Here is a 26,477-nt window from a genome sequence, read left to right as displayed (position 1 = left end):
CACAAATATTAAAATTCATTATAAAACTCTAATCTATATTTATTTTTTTATTAAATTTTTAATGATTTGAAGCCAATATATTGGGTGGCTAAAAAAATCTATTTGGATGTTTAATTTGTAAATATCAATCTTTATGACGGGCTTTATGTAATTATTCTTTTTTTTTTCAGTTCTTTCAGCGCTTATTTTAAATTTAGAACCTAAAATGAAAAAAATGCAAAAATAAAAAAAAAAATAACAATGAAAAGCCGGCCAGCGTGCGCCATTGGAAAGAGGTGGTCAAATTGGGCGGTCGTGATTCGTTCATGACGTTAGCTTTTCTCTGTTAACGGGTACAGGTGGGCCCCATTTATTGTAATTTAATGATGGCTGTGCAGTCTTTGAGGTGGGAAAAGAAAAAATCTTTTTTAAATCTTTTATATGAAAATTGAATTAATTTGCGAATCTGCCCATCTTTTCAGGATTAGAGGTGTAAATGAGCTGAACATTAGTGAGCCCAGGCTTAGTTCTTATTCGACTCGTTTATATTTCGAGCTTAGAAAGAGAGTTCAAGAGTGTTCTTGTTCAGCTCATTTACTTAGCGAACCGAATACGAGTTGTTTATGAATAAAGTGTCATTTTGACAACTATGAACACGTAGTAATAAGATATTAAAGATTAATCCAAGATTTAAAATAACATGTGAATCTAATTTATTTTTTTTTCTTCATTAAAATTTTTAATTGATTATAAATCTCTGTAGTCTTGTAATCAATTAATTTTTTTTAAAATATCGAGCCGAACACGAATTAACAAATATTTGTTCGTGTTTTTCGTGTTCGGCTCGTTAACTTAGCGAACGAGCCGAACACGAGTTTCTTAACTAGTCGAACACGAGCTGTTCACGAACAACGAACCGTTTTGACAGCCCTATTCAGGATAGGATAAAAATAGCTTCATTAGAGGGAAGGAAAATGGGTTTTCATGAAAATTGAATTATTTTATGGATTTGTCCTTCGTTAGGATAAGTTTAAAATAGTTTCATTGAATTTTATAAAGATTTACATGCTTACCAATTAATTCTCCTACAAACCTTATACTTTAATTTTAATTTTCTTATATATACCATTTTATTTATGCATAAATATATATATATATATATATATATATATATATATATTTTTTTATATAATATTTTGATATAATAATAATATTATTTTTGATGGGATATAAAAAATTATGTGAGAGAGATATAAAAAGTAATTTTGAATTTAAAATATTAGTTAAGAAGCCATATAAATTTGAATAATAACAAATTAAAATTTGAGATGATCTAATTTGACAAAATGTGTCCAATGCAATCAAAATGATATGATTTTTCAAACACATGGGATGTTTGGCACGTGAGTTTGACTAGTCCAAAGCTCAAACCTTTTGGCCTGAGAGCCATTCAAGATCACTAATGAACTTGTTTATTCAAAAAATATTGAAATTTCCTTCAAAATAATGTTGAGACATATCAAATTTTGTGTGATTCAAAGAAAAACTTGATGAATTAAATCCATCAAAATTTCTATAATACTCGACTCTTTATGACTTTAGGCAAATATAAAGAAGAATAGTTAACTTGAATGAATCGAGGTATTGTTGAATTTTGATTTGTCTGTGGGCTCATACAATTAAATAAGACTTATACATGGAGTGGTATGAGGGAATGGAATACATGGTTGCTTTGTAAATATGGGGTAGAGAGCTTGAGAAAGTTTATGGTCTAGCTCCTTTTAAAGGCAAGAGATCATTTCCATTTATTGGGCTTGATATGATTTCTTTTTCTTGATATGTTACAAGAAAGGAATATTGAATGATTTTAGTATAGTATGATGTTTGTCTTCGTAGTAAGTTGGTTACAGGTTGATATGACATTAAGATGGACAGTTTATTTTCAGGCACAGTTGAATATGCACATCCTCTCTAGTCGTTGATAGTATTTGGGAGCGGACACACGATAGAAGCCATTTGACTAATCAACTCGACATATCAATATGACAAACCTACCCGACATTTGGTCATTGACTTTGCTAATCTGACAAGTCAATTTGGTAAGTGATGCTTGATGGATGTATTCTCAAAAGAAAGGGTGCATGATCGATGTCTAGTAGGGAGAGAACAAATGTCCCATACCCATTAGGCTTGCTAATGTCCTTTCTGGCCCATGATGATTATTTATTGAGATAAATTTAGTCTTCTTATTCTCGTATCTTTTAATACTATACATAAAAATAACAATAGAATGAGAATCTTAATCTCGTATTTAAGCGAAAAGACACATGTATAGACAAAAAAAATATATTAAGTCTCCTCTTTTTTCCCGAGGGACTCCAACCTTATTGGAGGAGGAACCTGTGTGACACTTTAGGCCTTTACGAAGATTTTATTATGATGAATGACAAGTTTTATGCTTGTACAGTGGTATTTTAAAATTTTATTTTTGATGGCCAAAGGGTTTATACTTGCTATACTTACAACTTATCCCAATATGAATAGGCTTACAACCATTTTCATGGGGTTTGGATTATCCTTCACGTTTGGCTTGTATCTATCATGTTGATAGTAGTCAACTGAACTTTGTATAGAGTTCAAACTATCATTTGCCTGAGGTTGTTGCTCTCCTACAAGAAGTAGTCACTTAAACTTCTTAGGTAGAGACCATATGATTTTCAATCCCTAAGTTAGTAGCTCCATTCTTCATTATGGGCAAGTTGTATGTCACAAGGGTGTTGTTCATCCCAAGCCTTCGACTATTTGGTTGGTTGAAGGAAAGACCTCAACAATTTTTTTTTTATTGTGCGAGTATGATGTGTATGTTATGAGGTATTCTAATGATGTGAATTGTTTCTAGAAAATTGCTATACTTATAGTAGATAAGTAATATATTGAAAGAATAAGGTTTAGACTTCCTTGCACTGATAGCCTTGATTAGCACCATTATTGTAATTTTTTTTTGGCATGAAATATCCACCATGTGATTTGAAATGAGACCCATGTGTGAGTATTAAGTGCATATCAAGGATGTCAATATTTTCTTAAGAGAAAGTTATATGAATTTTAAAAATAGTAATAACATGGTCGTTAATGACACATTAACTTCTTATCCTTATAAAAGGTGCTTCGTGAGTATAATAGGATTTGCTGGCATGATTGTTACCTTTAGAATACACATATTGTTGTTTATTCCTTGCTTGACCTACCTCTTCTCTACCTTCCATTTTTTTCCAATGGATAGTATCCCGTTCAAGAAGTTAAGAATCTTAGCAGAAGAACTAACTCTCTATCAAAAATGGAGAGAAGATTACTCAAAGGAGCCCAAGATCCAAAAAATAAAATACACTAAACAAAGATATTGAAAAAATACTAAACAAAATTATTATAAAATTACAATGCTATCATATAAAAAACTTATTTTTAGATTATTTATTTATGTTTTTTAATTGTGAGAGCCAAAGCTCCTCAAACAACCACCTCATGAGAGACAAATTTGTACTTCAATTATTGGGACTAGAATGAAGGAGCAACATATTATTATGTTAAGATTAGATATTCATGAAATAACTTAACTATAAAAAATAAATTAGTTAATTGCTTAACACATCGGTAGAAATCAAAAATGGAGATCACAATATGTTATTTCAAATGTTCATCCTGTTAATATTTATCCATCCATCTATCTATCTATTTATCTATCTGTCTATCTCTCTATCTTTATATATATATATTATATATATGTATTAATAATATAAAATAATATATACATATATTCTATCTCCTTTAAATATTTGACTCAATACAATAATGAATAAAAAAATTAAGCTATCATAAAAAATGGTTACATACATACCTCCCAATTCCTATTTATTTACATGTCTATCACCAACTTTGTTTTCTATATTTATAACACTAAACTTATGCATAAAAATGTGTACTTCATCTTTTAAATGTTAAAAAAAGAAATTTACATATCTAGCACACAAATTTAATGTATTTACATCTCACACCTAAACATTCATATTTACATAAATGACATTTTGATATTTTAAATCTATGTATAAAAATGTGTATGTCACTTTAAAAAAGTAATAATAATATTATTTTTTATATGATATTAATAATTTAACTACTTTGTATAAACTATATATATGCACAATGTCGTTTATGTATATGCCTCTCATGTATCTCATGCTTTTTGGGACTAGTCCGTTTTCTGAGCAAATCCATGGAGCTCATTTCGACAGTTGGAGGGAGATGCCCCGATTAGGTGTCCTCCCTCCCACCCACTTTCTACCCCATCCTTAAACCCCGGAGGCCAAGCCGAAACCCTTCACTTCGAGCTTCTGCCATGCCAAGCTCATCTCTTGCCTTCCACTGCCCCTCCGCCCCCCTTCCCCTCCTGCCCCCCGGCCATTCTCCCTCGATTCTCTAAAGCTCAACCCCATCTCTACCCTCTCCCCCTCCCCTGTTCTCGAAGACCTCCTCCGCCATTCATCCTCCTCTTCCCCGTCCGCTACTCAATCCCGCCGCTCTCCCCGCACTTCCCGCAAACCCCTCCTTGGCCGTCACCACGACCCCAACCGCGGCAAACCCTGGTCCGTCGACCCCCGCGTCTCCCTCCGCGGCCACCATATCCTCCGGTCACTCCTAAATCTCCCCTCCCCCGACCTCGACGCCATCCTTAGCCCGCTCCTCAACCCCGCTTGTAACGATCCAGACTCCCTTCTCACCGATCTTCTCGGCATCATTGAGGCCCTCGACTTCCACAAGCGCCCCACCACTGCACTCGCCGTTTTCGACAGCGCTCGGCGCGCCCACGGAGACGCATTATTCTCATCTTCCGCTATCATCCCTGTAGTGATCGGCATCATGGGCCGCCATGGAGAGCTCTCTGTCGCTGCTACCCTCCTCGATGATTTCCGCAGTCAGCATTGCCCGGTCGACGTTTACGCCTACACTTCCCTAATCACCGCCTACGCCCGAAACGAGCGTTATCTCGACGCTGTTTCCGTGTTCCGGCGAATGGTGGAGGAGGGTATTAAGCCAACGCTGGTAACCTATAACATTGTGCTGAACATCTATGGCAAGCTCTTCATGCCCTGGCACAAAATCGTCTCCCTTGTTCAAGTCATGAAGAGGGATGGGATAGCTCCTGATCGGTACACTTACAATACCCTCATCAGCTGCTGCCGCCGAGGATCTCTGCATGAAGAAGCCGTTGAGTTATTTAAGGAGATGAAATCATTGGGATTAGGACCTGATAAAGTCACTTACAATGTGCTTCTGGATGTGTATGGAAAGTCTAGGAAGCATGAAGAGGCTATGGAGGTGCTTGCAGAGATGGATGCGAATGGTTTTCCTCCTACAATAGTTACATACAACTCTTTGATCTCAGCCTATGCAAAAGATGGGATTTTGGAGAAAGCAATGGAGCTCAAGGTACAAATGGAAGCTAAGGGGATAGAGCCTGATGTCATTACTTACACTACTTTGATATCTGGTTTTGAGAAGGCTGGCAAGGACGAGCTTACCATGAAACTTTTTGAGGAGATGGAGAGTAAAGGATGCAGACCAAATCTTTGTACCTACAATGCTCTGATCAAGATGCATGGAAATCGGGGTAAGTTTGCAGACATGATGAGTGTTTTTGGAATGCTCAGATCAAACGGCTTTACACCAGATGTTGTCACTTGGAATTCTCTGTTAGCAATTTTTGGTCAGAATGGGATGGACACGGAAGTTTCTGGTGTTTTCAAAGAGATGAGGAAAGCTGGGTTTTTGCCGGGAAGGGAGACCTATAATACCTTGATTAGTGCTTATAGTCGATGTGGATTATTTAAACAGGCTATGGAGATCTACGAGAACATGCTTACTTCTGGAATTGGGCCAGATCTATCCACTTATAATGCTGTAATGGCTGCATTGGCTCGTGGAAAACTATGGCAACAAGCGGAGAAGATACTTGCTGAGATGAAAGCTCTCAACTGTAAGCCAAATGAACTGACTTTTTGCTCTTTGTTGCATGCATATTCCAACGCAAAGGAGCTTGATAGGATGAAATCCGTTGAAGGAGATATATATGGTAGGGTTATTGAACCACGAAACATTCTTTTCAAAACTCTTGTTTTGGTAAATAGCAAGAACAATCTTTTTCCAGAGACAGAGCGGGCTTTCTTGGAGTTGAGGAAGAGAGGGTGCTCACTTGATATAAATATTTTGAATGCAATGGTATCCATCTATGGTAGGAGGCAGATGGTTTCAAAGGTTAATGAGATCCTTAAATTTATGAAAGAGAGTGGTTTTACTCGCACTCTGACCACATACAATAGCTTGATTAATATGTATAGCAGGTTGGGAGATTTGGAGAGGGCTGATGGTACTCTTAGGGAGATCAAGGAAAAATGCGGGCGGCCTGATCTATATTCCTACAACACTGTCATTTATGCTTATGGAAAGCATGGCCGGATGAACGAAGCCTCCAGGATATTCTCTGATCTTCAGGCTTCAGGACTTAAGCCCGATATTGTTACTTATAATATTTTTGTTGCTTGTTATGTGGCCAATTCAATGTTTGTGGAAGCAATTGATGTGGTTGTCTACATGATAAAGCATGGATGCAGGCCGAATGAGAACACATATAACTCAATAGTAGATGGTTACTATAAGCAAGGGAGGAGAGATGAGGCTAGTGCTTTTGTTCAGAACCTTCAACAGATCAATCCAAGGATTTCAAAAGAGCAACTGAAGAGATTATCTGAACGGTTAGCTAGATCTTCCGTTTGATCCTCGTAAAGCTTTGGATGAGAATTTTGCAACAAGAAAGGGCAAAATATGAACTTGTGCATCTAAGGTCCCATTGTTTGTTGATCTTCATCCTGGTAATTCCTCTTGTATTCTATTGTTTAACATCCTTTAAAAAACAACATTTTTTTTAATTTTTCTTTGAATTCTTTAATTTAAAAACAATCCGACGCTTTAGATCTCTTTAGGATGGTGGGCTTAGTACATTTTAGGCAGCAGTTATAAAGGTTATTGTCAACCTATTTGGAGTATAAATCATTTTTGTTTTCTTAGATTTAAAATATTAGGTTATCTTCTTATTATTATTTTTACCTTATACATGCCATTCAAGCTGTCATACTGATTACAAATTACCATCTTTTTATTTTCTTATTTTTGTTGGAAATACTTCTCGGGTCTTATTTCTTACATTTTTGTGGTAAAGATATTTAATTCAATGCATCTAATGAGAATGATTTTCATATCTTTTGTAAAAAAAGATGACTTGCATTAATTCTGCTGATTCTATTTACATAATTCTTTTTTTCTTTGAGTGCAGCAGACATTCTATTTAGGTTGTATTGTGAAATCTGTGAAGTTTGGTTTCCAAGACTGGGTTTGGTGTTTGTATTTTTAGAACAAGATCCTGGCTGGGTTTATGGAAACGCTAGATGCATTTCCGGCAAAACAACAGGTAAGTGTCAAAATTCTAATTCTTCAATTTATTGAATAGCATCCATCTACAACTGACTAAAATATCCACATTGTATGAACCGTGATACAAATATTGATAATAAACCTGATACCCGCAGTCAAATTACTGTACTAGCAAAGGATATAGAAAGGAGAAAGAAGAGGTAAGCTGCTGTAGGATTTAGTAGTTCAATAATTGGTATATGAAAAGCAGCAACAATGTAATACATTAGACTCACTGAGAGTGATGAACGACAGAGATATAGGAAGGTTGTTAATGCCATAACAACTGTATACAAAGGATAGCAGGTTGTTGAGATTCATATGTATGGTGAGAATGGGGAGATATTCAGTTGTACATAAAACTGAGGATTCCTTGAGTTGAATCATGAGTTTGGTCCATAAATTTTAAAACCTGGAAGTTGATAAACAGTCAGTGAGAATATTTGCTGTTTCGTCCTAAATGGCAAGTTTGGAAATCATAAGATTTTTGAAGGCTATGTATTGCCCCGATAGAGTGAAAATTGATTTGAATGTGTTTAGTTTGAGCTCCGAAATATTGGATTGTTGGCAATAGCGATAACAGATGCATTGTCACAGACTAGTGGTGTTGGTCTATCCATGCTGATCTCAAAATCCAGAAGGAGACGTATCAGCCAAAGCAGTTCAATTGTAGTTGCAGCAATTGCTTGGTTTCACGTCTGTTGGCAATCTTGCCACCATTTTCTGTTTGTGAACTTTCCATAGAACTGGTGTGGGGCCAAGAAAAATACAGAATCCAATGGTAGATCTGCAGTTGGTGTGGTCAACAATTCAATCCAAGTTATAGTATGCCATGAGAGAGATCACCTTTACTGATAGGAAAACTATTGTGCAATGTTCCTTTATAATATCACAACGCCGTTTGATGAGCTTGATGTTCTGGTTGAGTGGTGTTTGCATATGTCGGTAGACTTGGTTGGCAACAAATGTAATGTCGTGCCTTGTGAACGTCAGGTATTGTAGGGGCCAACCAAGGGACGATAGAGGATAGGATCTGAAAATATTTGTTGAGAAGAAGTCTATGGGCTGCTTGGAAGAGATTGGTGTGTAAATAGGCTTGCATTTTAGCATGCCTGCTGTATTGAGCAGTTCAGTATCGTATTAGATTTGATGGTGGAAGTATCTCTTCTTGGTATCTTGAAAGGTAATGCTAAGGAAGGTGGAGATCGGCGAGGTTCTTCATGTTGAACCTGATATGAAGTTTTTAAATAAGGGAAGCAATGAAGCTGGATCATCTCCTTCCCGAGCATTACATACACTCAATATTCCAATGAACACTTTGGCATTAAATGCTGGGTCATCTACACTCCATATTCTCCACCATCTCCAAGCAAAAAAGTCCCTTAAAATTTCAGAATCCCGCATCTTTTGTAACTCATGTAGGGCTTCCAAAAGCCATAAACTATTTTTCTTTTTCTGTGTCCAGAGCTAAACAGAAGTTTTCCTTAGTTAATTTGGATATATGGGCTTCAAATTCTTCTCTTCATGGATTTAAATACTATGTTGTCTTCATAGTTTATTTTAGATTCGGTTGGCTTTTTCCAATGATTATTAAAGCTTAAGCGATTCATAAATTCATTTAGTTTCACAAAATGGTTCAAACCCAATTTCACACCATCATTGAAATCCTGTGCCTAGATGAAGTAGAATATATCTCCAACAATTTGAAAACTTATTTGCAATCTTATGGCATTCTACATCAACTCAGCTGCCCCTATACCCTAGAACAGAACGGACACTGGTGGCAAGTAGGACAGGTTGGTGCAATGCCATCAGACTATTGCCAAGTGACCTGTTCTTCAAAAATTTGACGAACAATTCATGGCTTCAAAAGGTTGGTAGTGTTGTTGTTGCTATTGGAAGACTGCCTGGGATGTGCAGACGGTTTGTTGCGGCCTGGGATGTGCAGACAGTTTATTGCGGCCACTGTAGGTAGAGGAGTGTTCTTTTTCTTCGTTGGAAACAATTGCTAATGGTGGGAAGAATTGCAATTAGCGGTTTAGCTTGAATATTGATCTCCTCACTGCATAGAAGAGAGTATAAATCATCAAGATGAATTGGCTCAAGTCTGGTTTGAGCTGCAGTCTTGAAAGACTGATAAGCGGGTGGAAGTCCATTTACATGTATAGAACTATATATTCCATATAAATTTTGCAGCCTGCAGTAGCTAATTGATCCACAATGACTATGATTTCATTAAGTTATTGGTTCATGGTATTATTTTTCATGGTAATGTGATGTAATTCTAGATTTCAGCATGAAATTCTAATGGGAGGACATGAGATAAAATGGATTGAGATATGGTGGAGTAGATGGCTATTGATAGGTTTTGATCTATAACTTTCCAAAGAGTGTAATTGGGATTAATAGATGTTTTATTGTTAGTGTCATGAATGTATTGCTTAGTACAAGGAAAGGTGTCATCTAGAAAGTTATCAAATCCATTAACTGTAAAGAGCTTATGGATTTGTGACCTCCAAATGTAATAGTTAACAGCTGTAAGGGCTTTATTTGCCAATGATTTGATGTTGACCATTAGAATTGAGAGGGAGGGATAGCTATTGCAACCATCCTGTGTAGAGTTTTGATGTTTTTAGGTTTTGATCTATAAGTTTCCATAGAGTGCAATTGCGATTAATAGATGTTTGATTGTTTACTGTCATTAATGTATTGCTGAGCACAGGAAAATGTGTCATCTAGAAGTTATCAAATCATTTGGATTTAAAGAGTTCATGGATTTGTTAACTCCAAATAGGATAGTTATCAGCTGTAAGGGCTGTATTTGCCAATGATTTGATGTTGGCAGTCAGAATTTCGAGCATCATTGACGTTGAGAAGAAAAGGATGGGGTAAGATTGCTGTTAAGCTGGTGCTCTGATACCATGATAACATGCTGTCTAATTACTGTACCAGCATATAATATAGAGAGGAAAAAGAAGAGGCAAGCTGCTGTAGGATTTAGTAGTGCATTAATTGGTATATGAAAAGCCGTAGCAATGTAATGAAGCAAGCCATAGAAGCTGATTAGGTACAATGAGTGTGATGAACGGCAAAGATTTAGGAAGTTTCTTTTGCCAAAACAGCAGTATAGTACGAAGGTTTCAGTAAGAATTTGTTGGTTGGATAGAACTAATTAGTTTTGGTACGATAAGCAAAGACAAAATAAAAAAGTTAGTCCTTATTATGTCATGCTAGCCTATTTGAATCATTCAAATTGAATCGCATCCCATAATATAACAATTACGGCCTCTTCTTCTATATTCCATTTGTTTGTTGGCCATTAATTTGATAATTTCTTCATTATTTGGGGTCCTCTTGCTATAGTTGTAGCTGTTTGTAAAATCAGTTGTGAATTTACTACTATTTTTCTTTTTTGGTTCTTTTTAGATCTCGGAGTCGCCAGCTTGCCTTTTTGTATGTTGCTGTATAATTTCCTTATTTGAGTAAGTCTCCCTCTCGAACCAAATGAATGACTCGAAGAGGAGAGGAATCGAATAGTGAACAACCGTACTAACAAATAGACACACAAATCAAAAAAAAAAGAAGAAAAGAGACGAAAGACTTATATAAGGATAATCCTCATGTGATGGGTCGAGAGTATACATCCAAATAGAATGGATTGAAGTACCTCGAAAAAAACAACATCCATGAGTGAAATCTTTATATAAACTACCCGTAACCAGAAAATCAAAAAGAACATTTTTGTTCTGGGGTCAAAAGTCTCCCAGAGGAACGTATTCTTACTGGTTAATTACATCTCGGGGGATACCCAAGAAGACTCCGATGGAAAGAGTTTCGCTTTATCATTATGAACATGGGGTATAGGTTATCAAAAGGTGATTATTTCATATGGAATAGTCTCGATGCTTTGAAGCTCACGCTGCACCATCGGGCGGAAAGTGAATCTCCCACGCCAAATGGGTAGCGGCTTCTCAACTCACGAAACCTACGAAATAACCATAAATCACTTCAACAGGGGTATCCCAATACGTCATAGCACATTCGGACCGTAAGGGCAGAAGACAAATCGTCGTATCCCAAACAAGCGACAGCTTATCGGCATCGGGCCGTTAAAGTGACACCAACGAAGTCAAAGGAGCAGAAATGGCTCAACAGGGGTAGTCAAAAGGCAAGGAAAAGTAATCCTAGGAGGTAGAGGTAGTCAGGTCGGGGTACCACGACCCGTAATCCCAAACCATTAGGACCCAATTCTACCTGGTCGTGAAGGTAGTCGACCCAACACAACCTGAGATCCCCGATCAGCAATCCGTGAATTGCATCATCCACGAGAACCTCGGTAGCCCTAAGGTCAAAGGAAGGAAACTCTATTTTATGACTATAAATTGGAGCTCCAAGAGGTGGGACTTATACTTGCCGAAATGACAAGGATGCCTCCGGAAAGAAGAGAAAGTGGAGGCTCAGCTACAAAGCTGTGAAAACTCCAACAAAAGAACTTACACCCCGTCTGGGTCGGGGAGCCTTCTAACACCCTAGGCGCACTAGACAACCACATATATGAAGGTATGCTGGGTCAGTCAGGTTGGAAAATTACGGGGACTTCTCCTCGGGACATGCAAACATGAATGCCTTTATCTAGAAAGTATTGTGGAGGTCCTATTAATATATGCAAGAAAGTAAATGTTGCAATTTTTAAATCCTGAATATTTTAATCCTAAATTTTAATTATCTTGAAGATTTTATTTAAGATTTTGTAGAAAATTAAAATTTTAGGGTCCTTAATGAGCCTGTGTTATATCACGAAATCTCAGATAAAACACAGAAAGAAAATAAGAAAAACACATGCAAGTGTAAACATGCAATATTAAAATGCAACATGATGCAAAAATAAAATAAAGCAAGTCAAACCAAAATAATAACAGGCCGGTGCCGCTGGGTCGGAAACATATCCCAGAAAAGAAAAAGGGCGGCCGGACTCCGCATATACATGTCCGGTCCTAATTCTATACATCAATATAAAATGCAGAATTGAGATACGGGGCACGAGCTTCTGCTCCTGGTCCCCTCCACGTGGTTCCTGTGCTAACGTCTCATAACCCGTGCCCGTATCTTATTTCTGCTACAGGACTCTCCTAGACTAAAAAAAATACATCAAGAAAAGAAAAAGACCCAATCCGGCATAAAAACAAATGTCAGCGAGAAAGCTCACATGCACATAACGTATCGTGAGTCATGTCTTAAAAGTGGGGGGAGCTAATAGCACTTGCAAGCAAAAGAGTCAGAAATCATTATTTGCTCCCCCCCATAACGGTGCCTGTGTGTGTGTATGAAAATAGACATGGCTCCCTGCAGAAGAACGCCCTAACACACTACCATACATATGCAACATGCTGTCACATCACAAACATAATGCAAAAGAAATATATCTGGTTAGGGCAACCAATCCAACAGTAAACAATAGCCAAACATCAAAAAGACTACCTAACACCCTAAATCCTAGCCTAGCACACCATCTAGCGAAAAGTGCATCAACCTAGTATCTAAATGTGGGGTCACTTTACTGGTCCCATCCTAAGGATCCAAAAAAATCTAAAGAGTGTCACAAAAGGGAATGACACTAGTTAGATTCATTGGATTCTTAGCACAATCATACTCATGTTAGTCCCGATGACTCAACTCGCATTGCTCATTGGGATTGACCCAGCGAGCAATGCTCGTTAAGGCATCGCGACCAACACAAGAGTCACTCTCCTAACGGGTCTGACTCGCTATCCATACAAACATGCAAATGCAAATGCTAATGCAGGCGAATCAAAACATATAAATAGTGATAAGGAGTATGTTATGAAGGCAGTGACTCGTAGAAGTGGACATACCGTAGCGGTAGTAGCCCCAAAAGAATGGGCATGCCGTGGTGGCAGCGGCCCTAGAAGGTATGCCAATAAGGCAATAAAACAAAGGTGGACATACCATGATGGTAGTAGCCCTAAGAAGATGGGCATGCCGTAGCGGCAGGGGCCCGAAAAGAGGGTATGGCGGTAAGGTAGTGACCCGAAGGTAGGCATGCCGTAGCGGCAAGGGCCCGAAAAGATGGTATAACGGCAAGGCAGTGACCCAGAAGAAGCTACAACATACAAAAATGCAAACACACATGCAAGACAATATGGTGGTGCAAATAATTGGTCGACTGGGTTGAGTAATCCAATCAAACCAAAGTGTTGTATCAACCGAATCAAGGGAGCCGATTGAAATGAAATGAAATGTTCACCGGGTCAGGGCGGCCGGACGAAGTGAAGTAGAATGCTCGTCGGGCCAGGGTGACAGGATGAGGTAAAGTGTAATGCTTGTCGGGCCGGGACGGCTGGATGAAGTGAAGTGAGATGCTCATCAGGCCGGGGCGGCTAGACAGAACGACGTGAAATGCTCGTCGGGCCAGGGCGGCTAAACGGAGCAAAGTGAGGCGCTCGCCGGGTCGGGGCGGCCGATCAGAGCGAAGTGAGGTGCTCGTCGAGCTGGGGCGACCGAACGAAGCAAAGTGAGGTGCTCGTCGGGCCAGGACGACCAAACGAAGCGAAGTGATCGGGACGACCGAACGAAGCGAAGTGAGGTGCTCGTTGGGCCAGGGCGACCGATCGGAGCAAAGTAAAATGCTCATTGGGTCGGGACGACCAAACGAAGCGAAGTGAGGTGCTCGTCGGGCCGGGGCGGCCGAACGAAGCGAAGTGAGGTGCTCGTCTGGCCAGGGCGGCAGATCGGAGCAAAGTAAAATGCTCGTCGGGTCGGGACGACCAAACGAAGCTAAGTGAGGTGCTCGTCGGGCCGGGGCGGCCAATCGGAGCGAAGTGAGGTGCTCGTCGGGCCGGGGCGGCCAATCGGAGCGAAGTGAAGTGACGTGACATGCAAAATGCAACATACAAACATAAACATGTGATAGGGAGTCATTCTCGTGCTAACGACCTTACCGAGGAACCTAGGGTCAATATATAAAAAAATGGTAATTGCTGCCTCTGCTTTGGTGAGACAAGTAGGGGAACTTCTCCCTGGATCTTCAAAGGGGAAAGTTTTCATTCTCATCATGAAACGGGCTAGTGATAATACTCTTCCCGATTTCACGACGCCTCCGAGCTTTGCAAAATGAGCTAATGACTCGCATTTTCTCATTTTGCAAAAATCTACTTTTCGATCTTTCTAAAAGATGGGGACTACCAAAGCAAAGGGGAGCGAAGGGGGCTCCAACTTCTAGGATTTTTGTGCTACGGTTAACAGTTAAATATGATTCGCTCGGCTATCGTAGGAAAATTAGTTGCACGAGGGGATCCTATCCTATAAGTCACCTCTAGGAACACAATTGATCCATCACATAGGCGTGCCGCCGAGCCGGCTTACACCAACGCACACACCCCGTGTGGGCGATCGAACCCACACCCCTATCACACCTACAACCTAAGGCCGGCTAGAAAATAAAATGTGAAGGGGAAGAAATGTTATACCTTCGCGTAGTTTGCACGAAGCTTTTATAAGTTCGGCGTGAACTTGCAGGTACAATGGGAGTCCTTCGTACCCTCCCGAAAGATGTTGAGGTTCGTTGTCCGGCGAGGTGATGGATGCTAATTTATCGACGGTGAGTGCGTTTTGATCCGGCGAAAAATACGACATCGGCAAGGCAGAAGCCGGCGAGATGAAGGAAGACCGTCGAGGTTGGCGGGGTTGGCCGAGAAAAAGAAAAAGAAGAAGAAGAAGAAGAAATAGAAGAAGAAGAAGAAATATGATAAGAAGAAATAGAAGAAGAAGATGATGAAATAAGATAAGAAGAAATAGAAGAAGAAGATGATGAAATAAGATAAGAAGAAATAGAAGAAGAAGATGATGAAATAAGATAAGAAGAAATAGAAGAAGAAGAAGAAGAAATAGGAGAAGAAGAAATGGAAGAAGAAGAAGAAGAAGAAATGGAAGAAGAAGAAGAAGAAAGAGGATCGATGACCGGCACTGGAGGAGAGGAGCGAGACCTTCTCTGCTGTGATTCGCAGCCGGGAGAGGGAGATCGGCGGCGAACGGCAAGGGATCAGAAGAGAGAGGGCCGAGCGGTCCTCTCTGTCGCGAATGGGGAGGGGCGAAAGAGGGAGTTCGCGAGGGAGGAGAAGGATCGGACCACTGTCGCGCGAATCCGGAGGAGTTAGCCGTTTTCGAACAAAAAAATCCCTTAGCCAAATGATGTCGCGAATGAGAGCTTTTGGAGAGGGAGAAAGACGCGATCCTTGGGGAAGACGCGTTGTTATCCTAAAAATATAAAAATATAGGATAAATATCTCATTTTTTTATAATTTTATATGTTTAAATATAAATATATATATATATATATATATTATTTCATTTTTTTAAAAAATAAAAAATAATAAAATAAAAAATATTATAATATATCTCTCCCGCATTTTAACCCGAATATGTCCTCACAGCAAAATGGGCATCGTTCTTGACTAAATTTGACGTTCCGGACGCATCGGCGCGGTCTATTTTTTCATCCGGGGTCATATTTTGTCATCCGGGGTCATTTGAACGAGCTCGCTGGTGATCGGGTCAATTTCAGCCAATTTCATGCACGGTGCGACGTATAAAATTTGTCGACACCCGTGAATTGATGCCAACAACTATAGGAATTTTCTTTTCTAAATTATGTCTGTAGTAGTTTTTGATGTTTGGAAAATCAAACTGGAAAGCTTTTTTGCTGCTGCCATTTGTGATCAAATGAACCAGATACCCTCATTTATATTGGAGCAAATGTAAATTAGCTTTTGTTTATCAATTAGAAGCTTGTGAATTTGTTAAATCAGATATATTTTTGCAAATTTTCATAATACAACCTCCCATGATGATGATGTCCAATATTTTTTTTGAACAAGCTGTTGAGAATATTGTTTGTCGAGAACATTATACATAAGCGATGTGATCTGACTAATTCAAGCCTTATTTTAGAGAGTTATAATCATATGCGGTCAACCGGAAAGGATACCACTCAAGTTTATCACTTATAATAAATAATTTTGATGCTTTGAATTTGTATTAAATGGTAGTAATTATCTTGCTTTTTGTTTAAGCAATATAACATAATTTTTCTTATCTCTTGAACCCATATAGTTTATCATTAGGCCTGGTATTTTTGTCATTATAAAATTGCAAATGGTTGTATGCACATGCATATTTTAGTTTAACCCAGTTTTATTTACAAAATTTGAGCTTGTTTGCATTTGATGATATTAACTTAGCGCTAGGCAATTTTAACAGTCCGCTTGGACTAAGTTGGACCAACATGTGCTTGGGTTAATGTTGTTGGACCCATTAGGTTGATGTTGCTTCTCCCTGTGCTACTGTCTTTTGTGAGCTGTAGTTTGAACCAGCTTTAACAGGATAAAAGCCTAAAATATTGTGTCAATGGATTAATTTCACTTGATATACTAGTCTTTAATTGATGTTTGTCAGTTCACTTAACAAGTCAGATGGGTTAAGTAGTCTATGAAAAGTTCTACTTATGTGACTGTTTTCGTTTTTAGCATGCTTCTATTGGTTGATGTGTCTATGCATATTGCTTGTACTTTTAAGTTTTATCACATTAAACTTATTTTATCTTACAATTTTTTTATTTTAATTCAGGGGCTGCCTCAATGACTTGAGGTTTGTGAATTAAAGGGTCTGATTTTTGCTCTTCATGACACCAGAAGGAGCAGGCAATGTCAAGGGATTTGTTTGTGGATGATACAACGAGAAGATCTATGGGACACATTATGGGGCGTGTGCTCATCAAAATTTTTCCAGGTGAAAGAAACATAGTAATGAGTCAGATTTGATTAGATAAGCAAGTGGAATCCACCTTTCATTTTTTAATAAAATCGTCTGATAAAATTAAGAAATATGGAAAACAAATATGACGCTCATTGAAACTTTAATTAAGTTTTGCTAACGTCCAACGTCCATTAGGCATCTGATTTTGATCTTCTCAATCAGTCAGCTTCCCCTATTTATTTGAAAATGATCAAGCCAATAACCTACTTTCATTTGATTTCCGACATTGTCAATTGGCCATATCCTATCACTCGCCAGTAATTAACATCTACATTTGTGAACCATTTGCCGTCGGACACTAGTTTTATCAATCATTTCGTTTTATTTATTTTTAAAAATTTGACTAAATTAAATGTCTTTTGTTGTTTAAGTTTCAATCACCATCAACTGTTGGTTGGCAGAAATTACTTAATGATAAGTTTGGCACCATAAGACTTTTACTGCCAACATAGGAGATATCTCCTATAAATTTATTAATTATGTGGAAGACACCCTTTTTTATCTTGAATTCATATTATTCAAGTCCTCATAATTTTTTCCTTGATGATCGTTCACATGTCCTTGCGATTTGCTAATCTCTACCATTGGTAATCTCTATCATGCCCTACACTATTTAAGTCTTCGGTTGGAGATTTGTTATTTGTCGCTTGCTCCCTGCGATATATGGTTTGATTTTCTGTTGTTCCTGGTTTTCGTGTCATATCCCTTGCGAGTTGCGACAATCTTGTGATTTCTTGCCCCGTGCGTCATGCTTGTGGTTTTTGGTTTTTATGTCGTAGCTTGGTTCGGCTCTCCCCTCTATTTATTTTTTGGCGCAATTACATACAGAGCAGAAGAAACATTGTTGTTTACAAATCATTTGCATATATTGATTTCATTTTTTTGGGGAGGGGGAGGAGGAACTCTCCCCTCTATTTCATGGTTTTGGCGCAATTACATAGATAGCACAAGAAACATTGTTGTTTACAAATTGATTCCCATTAGTGATTTTTTGAACTATGAAGTTGATGCATTTGATAAAAGATGGTGCTTTTTTTATAATTGCCGTGTTTTGGGGTTTTATCATGACCTCTAATATTTGATTGAGAATTTGAACGATAGATGAAAGAGGGTGCTTAATTTGTAATATCAATGTTTTGGGTGTCCTGAATGTAATCGTTCCTTAATTTTGTTGGTTCAATTGGAACAGCCTCGATACTCTACTCATTCGTTGGCCTTGTTGGTGATTTATCCTCTTTGTTGGAGGAAGAATGTTGGGGTTGATGTTGTTGGCGGAGTGTGTTGATAATGGGGTTGATGCTGTTGGTGGTGATGTTGGTGTTTGTGGTACTTCTGATGGTGTGTGTTGGTGTTGGGGTTGGTGTTGTTGGCGGTGTGTGTTGATGTTGTGGTTCCTCTAGAATGACTTTTAGAGAGGTGTTGGCAACAACTCTCTACGTTTTATCACATAATGAATCTATGAGACGAGTCATGGAGTAATTTCAACACTATCTAAAATAATCAGTATAGATTTTTCAATTCGGTTGAATGCTCGAGTTAGTTTCTCATCAGAAATTTTTAAACCAGATGACCCAATAGTCAAAAGGACTCTCATTGTATCAATGTTTTATGCAAATGATCTATATTTCAATCTCAATTTTATTTTTAGATCTCATGCATGTATTCTTTCCCACTTGGATGACTGATGAGGTAACTGTGGTTATAATATATAATCTAAATATTACATGTTTTATTTTTTTGATTTTGGAGGTCTATGATGAGATATTCGACTTTAAGGGTTCTTCCGGATGACTTATATGTTGCTATTGATTTTTATCTCATGTGAATTCTCAATGAATGCAACCAAATTCTTCTACTTTTTCCAGTACTATGGCTTCTTAGGCTCTTATGGATGACTATTTTTGGTGATATGGATACGTGATAGCTCAATATTACGTGGTTTCAAGGCAACAAATAACCTTTTTTTTATAACATCTGCTGTCTTCTTGTAGTGAAAAATTTGTTGGTTTATGGCTCCGTTTGGAGGCGCGATTGGAGGACTTCGCGGCACCCCGCCCTCAAAGTGTGTAGTTTGGGTGCGCAGCAGAGAAGCGTCGCGGCCACCGTAGGGGATTTTTTCGCAAAAAACGGGTTGCTGGATAGATTCTACGGCTCGCGTTCGAAGATTATGTTTTTACCCATTGCCCTTTCGATCGAAGGTCCGACCGTTCTGGTTGTTAAGCCAAAGAAAGCTCTTCTCCTTCCCCCTTCCTTCTTTCGTTCGTTTGACGCCTCTCCCCTGCCTTATGCTCAGTTTCTCCCTCCCGAACTATAACCTCAGTCGATTCCCTCCGTGCAAAAGCTGATCTCTTGTGTTTCATATCGAGCGAGGAGAGAGGTCTACAGACGCAAACAAACCCTCGAAGAGAGAAGAAATGATCTGTGCCATCGATGAGCTCGCTGTGCTCGGTGATGGCACTGTGACGACCGACTTATCTCTCTCCCGTACATGGAGCATGCTTTGGACGACGAAGAAGCAACTATTTATTATCAAGAATGATGCCTTTTGGTCAAGGATGGTAAGTTTCCTGAACTCTTGATTTCTCTTTGAATTTATCACCGTTTTGTTAATTGAGTGGATTTTATGAGTACTAATTACTCAAAATGAAGTTTTTTTTCACTTTTTGAATAAATTACAATTTTTATTACCTTATTTAATTTTGCTATAGGCATGTTAAGAACCTGAGATTCTGAAGAAACCTAATTAACTCTTGATTTCATTGTCTATTTGATGGAAACAAAAGCACAATATACGAATTAGCTGAAGAAAAGGGAGGGTTTGTGGTGGTATAATATAATGCATAAATGAAAAGATCAATGACTAGTAAATTATGAATTGTGAAATCATTTTTCTTGTTGTTGTTGTTGTTATTGTTGTATGCCACATTATGGTTTCAATTAATTGGAGGAAGAGGAGACTTAAAATTGGATTTATGTCAAAAATGAGGATCAATTTGAATTTTTTATAACCAACCAAATCTTTCATATCAGAGCACGAATAATTTTAGTTTTTGCTTTAAAAGTATTAAATTTATGACTATCACAGTTCTGTTACACACAACATCATAAAATATGGGCAGAATGGTTATTTTTACAGAAACAACTTTCTCACAGTTTTCACACAGCTGCCCTAAACATGCAGCTAGCTTCCTCGCAGCAGCTTCCTGGGGAGCTCTGCTTTCTGGTGCACCGCAGCTGCAGCTACGCCAAACATAGCTTATATTATGTTCTCTGAGATTTCGTTGTTTCTTAAAACTTGAATTGATTACTTTTATTATTCATTTTCACTAATGTTGCATCTAAGCTTTTGTGTTGTGTTGTTTTAAACATTAAAAAAAATATGAGCTTGAGGATTTTCGGTACCTTCAACACCTCTAGAGCATTGTACTGTTATTGTGGACTACAATGTTCCCTGCTTTGTGACAATCATATTGCTGCGAGAGACAGTTTTACAGGTGTCGTAGTAGAAGACAGAAAGCTGCGACTTCTTTATGTGATCGGGCGTGGCGAGTTTCCTTGGAGGACGGCTTATCTGGTCACAAAAAATCAAATCAATTTTAAAACAATACTATCATATTATTAATTGTTATTTTAATAAATTTTTTAAAATTTTGATTGTCGTGTTACTATTTTGTGATGTGTCTGTTTTTATTTTATAACATTCAAACTAGATATTTTATTTCGAGTATGGAATGTGCTGACATCAATAGTTTTGTTATAAACAACACTATAGTACAAGAGCATAAATGTCATTTGTTCAGAAACAGTTGTGTTGTGCTTCAGAACTGTAAAAAAACAAAAAATTAGTCAACTTCTGCGTGACAGCTGCTTGCCACAGCTACTGCGCAACAACATTTATTAAGCTGCAGCTGCCCCAAACAGACCCTAAATATGAAACCAAAATCAAATTGTCATTATGATAAAGCAAATTGTTATTTAATTTTCAGTGTATGAATTTAAACATACTCGTAATTTTTAAAATTCAATTATATTTATTTTATTCTTTTGTTTTAAATAAGGGATAATTATATACATAGCACCTGAAACATTGTTATTTGCCAAATCTGGCAACAATGTGATATTTTTTAACTATTAAATAGATGTATTTACGAATGTGACTATTAAACCATTATGAATTTGATAAAAGTGGAAAATATCGGTTGGGGTTTTATCACGAATTTTGATATTTGATTGATAATTTGAAAGATGGATAAAAGTGGGTGCTAGAATTGTAAATAGCAATGTTTGGGATGCTATGTGCATAATTGCCCCTTTAAATATTTATTGATGGATTTATATAGTTTAACTTTATTGTTGATTTAAATTAAGTGTAAAGTGTTACAATAGTCTCCAACTATTCAAGATAGTCTCCAACTATTCATGGGATTGTTTTAGTCCCTTATAAAAAGTATCAAAATAGTCCTGGACTCTGTAAATTGGGGTTAAAATAATCCCCTTGGAGGACTAGGAGAGCTCAATTTTAAAACTGTCAGAGACTATTTTGGTGCTCCTATAAACTATGGGATTAAAACAGCTCCATCAATAGTAGGGGACTATTTTGGCACTTTACTCTTTAAATTAATGATCGCTAAAATGTCTATATGGTTTAAATATACATCAACATGGTCTAAATATACATCAAAGAAAAGTTATGAACGCATCTATATGGTTTAAATATACATCAAAGAAGAGTTATGATTCATCTAAATTAATAGAATGGCTTATGCAATAGAATATAAGTTATAGAACTTGTCATTAATTATATTATATCGATGGTTCCCAGATTATTTCCCCTGCATCAGGCCTTGAGAGGGACAACCTCAGATTCCATCTCAAAGTTAGGATCATAAACTCAGATCACACCATTGAATTTCTTCATTGCCATTAAAAAGCATCTGTAAATGAGGTTATACCAGTTTTAATAATTTTTAATCATTCATTAATTTTGCAAAAATAATAATCACTACAAGACATTATTTGCTTAAAAATTTAAAATTATTCTTTTTATTTACCGCTAAAACGCCATCATCACCAACAACCAAAATACTACATATGTTGAAGAAAAAATATGATCGCTCGGCACCTCAAGAAAATCAATAACTGGACTGTCGAACATTTGAAGAAAATCAAGAACTGGACTGCCGAATAGGAAGAAACAACAAATGCCGAACACCTCCTTGATAGCCGAAGGAGAGTGAAACCGCAGCAGGCAAGAAAGCAAGAAAAAGAAACGAAAAAATACAGTAAAGATAATATGCAAACAAAAAACAAGAATACCCAAGAATTATGTGGTTTGGTCCATAGGACCTATATCCACGGGAGGGAAATCCACTAAGCAAATAAAGAAGAATTACAAAGCTTTTACATTGAGGAATGAACTTTCATCTTGTCATGATCTCTCTCTCGAATCTCTTCGATGCAAAATTTCTAAGAGCAAGCTCTCAGCTTGTCATGATCTCTCTCTCAAATCACCTCGATAAAAGATCTCCAAGATCCTCCCCCTCAATTCTTGAAGCCTCATATTCTTTCTCTAACCAATTGATTTGCTTTCCCTTTGTTCACCCTTCTCTACAAGCCTCCCTCATTTATTTATAACAAAATGAGGCCTCTCAAGTAGACTCGGTTCATCAATTTGAAGCTTCTATGAAATTATAAGCTTTTCATTGCCTTAGTTATCAAATTGCGAGTCATTGTAACAATTCTTCATCTTGACTCTCATTTACAAAATTTTGAATAGGGATTTCCTCCACCTAGCCCCGAGGGGCCCTGTCCCGGATGCCGTTTTTCTCTTTCTTGCCCATCTCAGTCGACAATGTTGCTGGCCCTTGCAAAGCTTCTGCGACACCTTCTGCACCAATAGAACTCTCATCTTGACTCTCTACAGGCTGAAATCATTCTTTCCGGTGAATTTTTTGAAGTCAAATTTGGCGGTTCCCATTATCGTGGCTAGGATTCCCACATACGACGCCAATTGTTGAAAAAAAAATAGGACCGCTACCTGAAGAAAATCAAGAACTAGACTACCGAACAACTGAAGTAAACCACGAAGTGGACTACCGAATTGGAAAAAAACAATAAATGTCGAACATCTCCTTGACAATTGAAGAAGAGTGAAACAACAGCAGGCAAGGAAATAGGGAAAAGAAACGAAAAACTGCAGCAAAGATAATATGCAAACAAGAAACAAGAACACCCAAGAATTAAATGGTTCGGTCCATAAGCCTACATCCACGGGAGGGAAATCAACCATCAAATCTTCTAAGGCAATAAAGAAGAATAATAAGGCTTTTATATTGAGGAATGAGCTTTCATCTTGCCATGATCTCTCTCTCGAATCTCCTCGATACAAGATCTCCAAGATCGATGAGCTCTCATCTTGTTATGATCTCTCTCTTGAATCGCCTCGACAGAAGATCTCCAAGATCCTCCCCCTCAATTCTTGAAGCTTCTCCTCTTCTTTCTCTAACCAATTGATTTGTTTTCCCTTTATCCACCCTTCTCTACAAGCCTCCCTCATTTATTTATAACAAAATGAGGCCTCCCAAGTAGACCCGGTTCACCAATTTGAAATTTCTATGAATCTTTAATAACTTGTATGAAATTACGAGTTTGTCATTGCCTTAGCCAATTGTGAGTCATTGTAACAATTTACTAATATTTATCTTGACTAACCATCTATTAAGAAAATTTTGATAGATATAGTTGTTGATACAATGACATAAAAAGTTACTTTAATCATATAATTTTAAGCTCATTAATTTAAACAATGAAGGGACTGAATTTCATTGAACTCTAATTTTTTTTTCTTTTAAGATGATTAGCCATGCTTACTATTGAAGGACTTACAGATTTGTTACATGATTTACCATTCTCAGCAAAGTATTACTTAATTCAAATAAAATATGTAAGATTTTAAATGATCCATTGTCTCAAGGGGTATATGAGTTGTACGTGTCTATGATATAGGTGTTAAAAATGGTTGCTTGTTTCACACCATGATGTCATATGAGGAGGACCACCTTGAAATTTGAAATAGAGGTTGCCACAAAGTCTTAACTGGAGCCTACAAAAATCCTCAATTATAGTTGATCATCAATGTTTCAAGATGAACTCTTCCCTATATTAACTCGACGTTCTCACCTAATTTCATAAATAATTCATTGAATTCTTACTTGCTGAAGCATGTGTGAGGGTCTCGAGAGAAGTTCTGATTGTTATTTCTCCTCTTTAAGTTTATAATGAGTTTGTTGCCACTTGTGGATGGAGGGAAATTGTCGAGCTGTATTAAACTCTTGTATTTTGTGTGTTTGCTATTTTATTTCTTGAATTTTGGAGGTTCACTCGCTTAGATTTTGTCATTGATGAAGACTTTGAATGAAATAACATATATCCATATTGGCATTACCTCAGGGATTAGCACATTAAAGTCTGAGAAAAACTATTAGTCTAGGAGCAATTCTAAAATGTGCAACGCCTCTTTTTTGTAAGGAAATTTACATACCACACAATTTTTATGAATGTTTATGTGTTAGTTATGTAAATACATATGAATTGTGTGGTATGTTAGTAAATGTCCCTTTATTTTTGGCACTTCATTCGAATTGTACATGTGGCTAGCTAGACCTGGCAGCTTAGCGCTAAAATCCATACGAAGTGGCTTCACGCCTGCAAGTCCGCATTGACATTTCCTGCTCTGCAGCTTTCTTTTTGCCCGTTCCTGTATTTTCTTTCCAACTGTTCCTTTTTTATTCTCTTCTCTTGAACTCCATATTGGCTTTCTTTCAATCGATTCACATAACACATAACACTAAATTGTTTATTATCGTGTTCTCCCTTGAGACTAATCAATTTATCAGACATTACTCGGTGCCTTTGAACTGTCAATATTTTGTTTACTTGTCATTCCGAGTTGCTTTGACATCTTATAGCCTAAAGGTTGCCATTACTACGTGCGACTTAAAAGACATTATGATCTGGCAACTGGCAGGTTTTGTCTACTTATTTGTCTGAGTTAACATAACCAGAGAATTGTCACTAGTGCCCATAGATATAAGTAGTTCCCATGTCTCATTTGTGCCATTTTAACGACTATCTCCAGTAGTCAATAAGAGAGTGTTCAATTTTGCATGTTAATATGTGTAGATATGGGCTTAGAAAGGGATCATGCCAATATTGATATTGAACTCATTAAAATTTCTATTTTCTTTCTTTGTACAGCATCACTTTTCGCTAGAGAAGAGGTAGACTTATCTTGTTTGATGTTTTTCTTTTTTTTTTTTTTTAGCTAAACCAATTAAAAATACAAATGTTTTTGTATGCTTGTCTAGGCTTCTATTTCCTCCTCCTCTTTCCTATACTTTCCATACTTAAAATTCAAGTTTTGGTTTGGAATTTCATTATATGCAATTTTTCACCCTACATCTACTATGGAGTAGATTCTACTATGAAAATAAAAGGACAATTACTTACATAGCACCCCGAAATATTGTTATTTATAAAATCTTAGCGCCCTACTAAATTGATGTATTTATGCGTGTCATGATCAAATTACGATCAAATCATTGAGAATTTGATAAAAATGAAAATTTAGGGTTGGTGTTTTATTGTGTATTTTGATATTTGAGTGAGAATTTGAAAAATGGATGAAAGCGGGTGTTAGATTTGTAAATAGCAATGGTTCAGGTGCTATGTTTGTAAACAACTCAAAAAGTCATATGATGTTCTCGAATCGCTGTCTCCCTCCTTTTCTTTATTGTTTCCTTTCTTATACTCCAAGCATTCAAGATGTATCTCAACCCTCCCTCCCTCCCTCCCTAGTGGCTTCTCCAATATTTAAGCACCTGATGCCTCTTTATTGGAGGACAAATGTTGTCTACTTACATCTTTGGTGCTCTTGTGAAGATGTTGGGCAACATATATGATGTCTTGCCTTGGTCAAATTTGTTTATATAATGTTCTTGAATCGTTGTCTCTTTCCTTTTGCTCATTGTTTCCTTTCTTTTAGTCCCAACATTCAAGATATATCTCTCACTATCTCTCAACCTCTCGTGCCTTCAATATTTAAGCACATATCGCCTCTTTATTGGAGCAGCAATGTTGTCTGTTTA

At 37.4% G+C, this 26,477-nt stretch overlaps 1 protein-coding gene across 5 annotated transcripts; it reads left to right on the top strand.

The window, feature by feature from the left end:
- Positions 1 to 4,377: 4,377 nt before the first annotated feature.
- LOC110024489 (pentatricopeptide repeat-containing protein At5g02860) lies at positions 4,378 to 25,981 on the top strand (the record flags this gene model as incomplete). 5 transcript variants are annotated; one of them, XM_020724487.1, is given in 4 exon segments in its annotated part: positions 4,378 to 6,902; positions 7,364 to 7,498; positions 17,143 to 17,304; positions 24,337 to 25,981. In XM_020724487.1, a coding segment is annotated over 1 exon segment (2,430 nt), but the record flags the coding sequence as incomplete, so codon positions are not given.
- Between the last annotated feature and the right edge of the window lie 496 nt (positions 25,982 to 26,477).

The sequence above is a fragment of the Phalaenopsis equestris genome, unplaced genomic scaffold (genome assembly GCF_001263595.1).
Source record: "Phalaenopsis equestris unplaced genomic scaffold, ASM126359v1 Scaffold000258, whole genome shotgun sequence".
In the NCBI taxonomy this organism is placed as follows: domain Eukaryota; kingdom Viridiplantae; phylum Streptophyta; class Magnoliopsida; order Asparagales; family Orchidaceae; genus Phalaenopsis; species Phalaenopsis equestris.
Note: the sequence above shows the minus strand (reverse complement) of the source record. Positions and strands in the feature narration are given on the sequence as shown.